The sequence below is a fragment of the Cynoglossus semilaevis genome, chromosome 9, assembly GCF_000523025.1.
Source record: "Cynoglossus semilaevis isolate Cse_v1.0 chromosome 9, Cse_v1.0, whole genome shotgun sequence".
NCBI classification, from domain to species: Eukaryota; Metazoa; Chordata; class Actinopteri; order Pleuronectiformes; family Cynoglossidae; genus Cynoglossus; species Cynoglossus semilaevis.
Genome location: NC_024315.1, coordinates 12,585,140 through 12,586,441, shown reverse-complemented (window position 1 = coordinate 12,586,441; position 1,302 = coordinate 12,585,140). Strand labels below are relative to the sequence as shown.

The window sequence follows — 1,302 nt, the reverse complement described above, 5'->3', positions numbered from 1 at the left end:
ATATATGGTGAGGACAGAGGCAATGGTGTGAGGGCTGAAGTTAGACTTAATGGGAAATCTTAATTCCCTTTGTAGTTGGACTGTTTAGTCTTGTAATGCTTACATTTTTATCCTTCCCTACCCATAACCAAGTGATATTACTGTAGTGATATTTAAACATTTTATGTGGAATACGAAAAACATTTTCTTACTTCATAATAACACTGCTATTTTATGTTATGCAATAACAAGTTTGGAACATTTTTGCTGTTCAGTTGCAACATGTCTAGTGGCATACAAAAGTTTGAGAACTTTTTCTGTTAATGTGAACTATTGAGAAGAGTAAGATTAAATAATGCTTGTAAAAAAAACGTTATGACAACGCTGACCCCTAACGATCCAATCAGCAGGGAGGCAGGCAAATACCCATAATACCTAGGACGTATGTTTCGTACACGCTAAGCTATTGTTACGGTTGCCTGTTTTAGTTTAAGGCCAAATAAAACATTTCTCTGTATATTCTAAAAGTTACTAAATTGTCAACACTAGAATGTAAGTATTGTTTTTGACAGAGCTGTCAGAAAGTGGGAATATGTTTACTAATATGCCGTTATTTAAATAGGACCAGAGCGAACATTTATTACAGGTGCGCAGTCAGTAAATGCTGTGGTATATTGTGAACTTTCTTAACAGTAACATGCGTAAAAAATGTAAATATGTTCTCCTTTAGCTCAGAAACCTCAAACGTTTAATAACAAGGCGAATTATACACTTATGTAAAACACGTGGACAAATACAGCTATTTGACTCGAGATCCCCGGAAACGTTTTCTTTATTAGGAACGGGTCAAAGGTGAGGTGTCAGAATCATACCTCCTTTCTTCGGTCCTTTCTGTTTGTTCTGAGTTTGTTTCTTGGACATTCCAGGCTTCTGAGCTTTAAACTTCTGTGAACCTTGTGCCATCTTTGCTAACCGGAAATACACAAGCACGAGCCAGCGTATTCATTATTCTGATGTACTGTGCGTTGCTGCCCCCTATTGGTAATATAAGTGTGATGGTCGTGTCTCCCAAGTGATCTGTGTACTCTGGTGGTAATTATTACTTTTATTTTTCTATTCTGTCAACTTTGAGTTTAGTGCTCTGCCACATCCACTGTTTGGCATTAGTAAACGCGCGTAACTTATCTTAAATTAAACTATTAAACCCATAGCAGCAATTTATGTTTAATGATAAAAAAATCATCACTAATAATTCCGTAAATGTTTATTTATGAGACCATTTTGTGAGACAAGGTGGTGATTGACTAATATTCTCACTGATCT

The 1,302-nt window shown here is 35.9% G+C and overlaps 1 protein-coding gene across 1 annotated transcript in view; it reads right to left on the bottom strand.

Annotated features, from left to right (window-relative positions):
* c9h19orf53 (chromosome 9 C19orf53 homolog) overlaps window positions 1-1,008 on the bottom strand; it is a 1,859-nt gene extending 851 nt beyond the window's left edge. Inside the window, exon 1 of the mRNA XM_008317251.3 lies at window positions 852-1,008. Coding sequence (XP_008315473.1) covers window positions 852-942 — 91 coding nt within the window. The 5' untranslated portion in view covers window positions 943-1,008. The remainder of the gene's footprint in view (window positions 1-851) is intronic.
* Window positions 1,009-1,302: the final 294 nt, after the last annotated feature.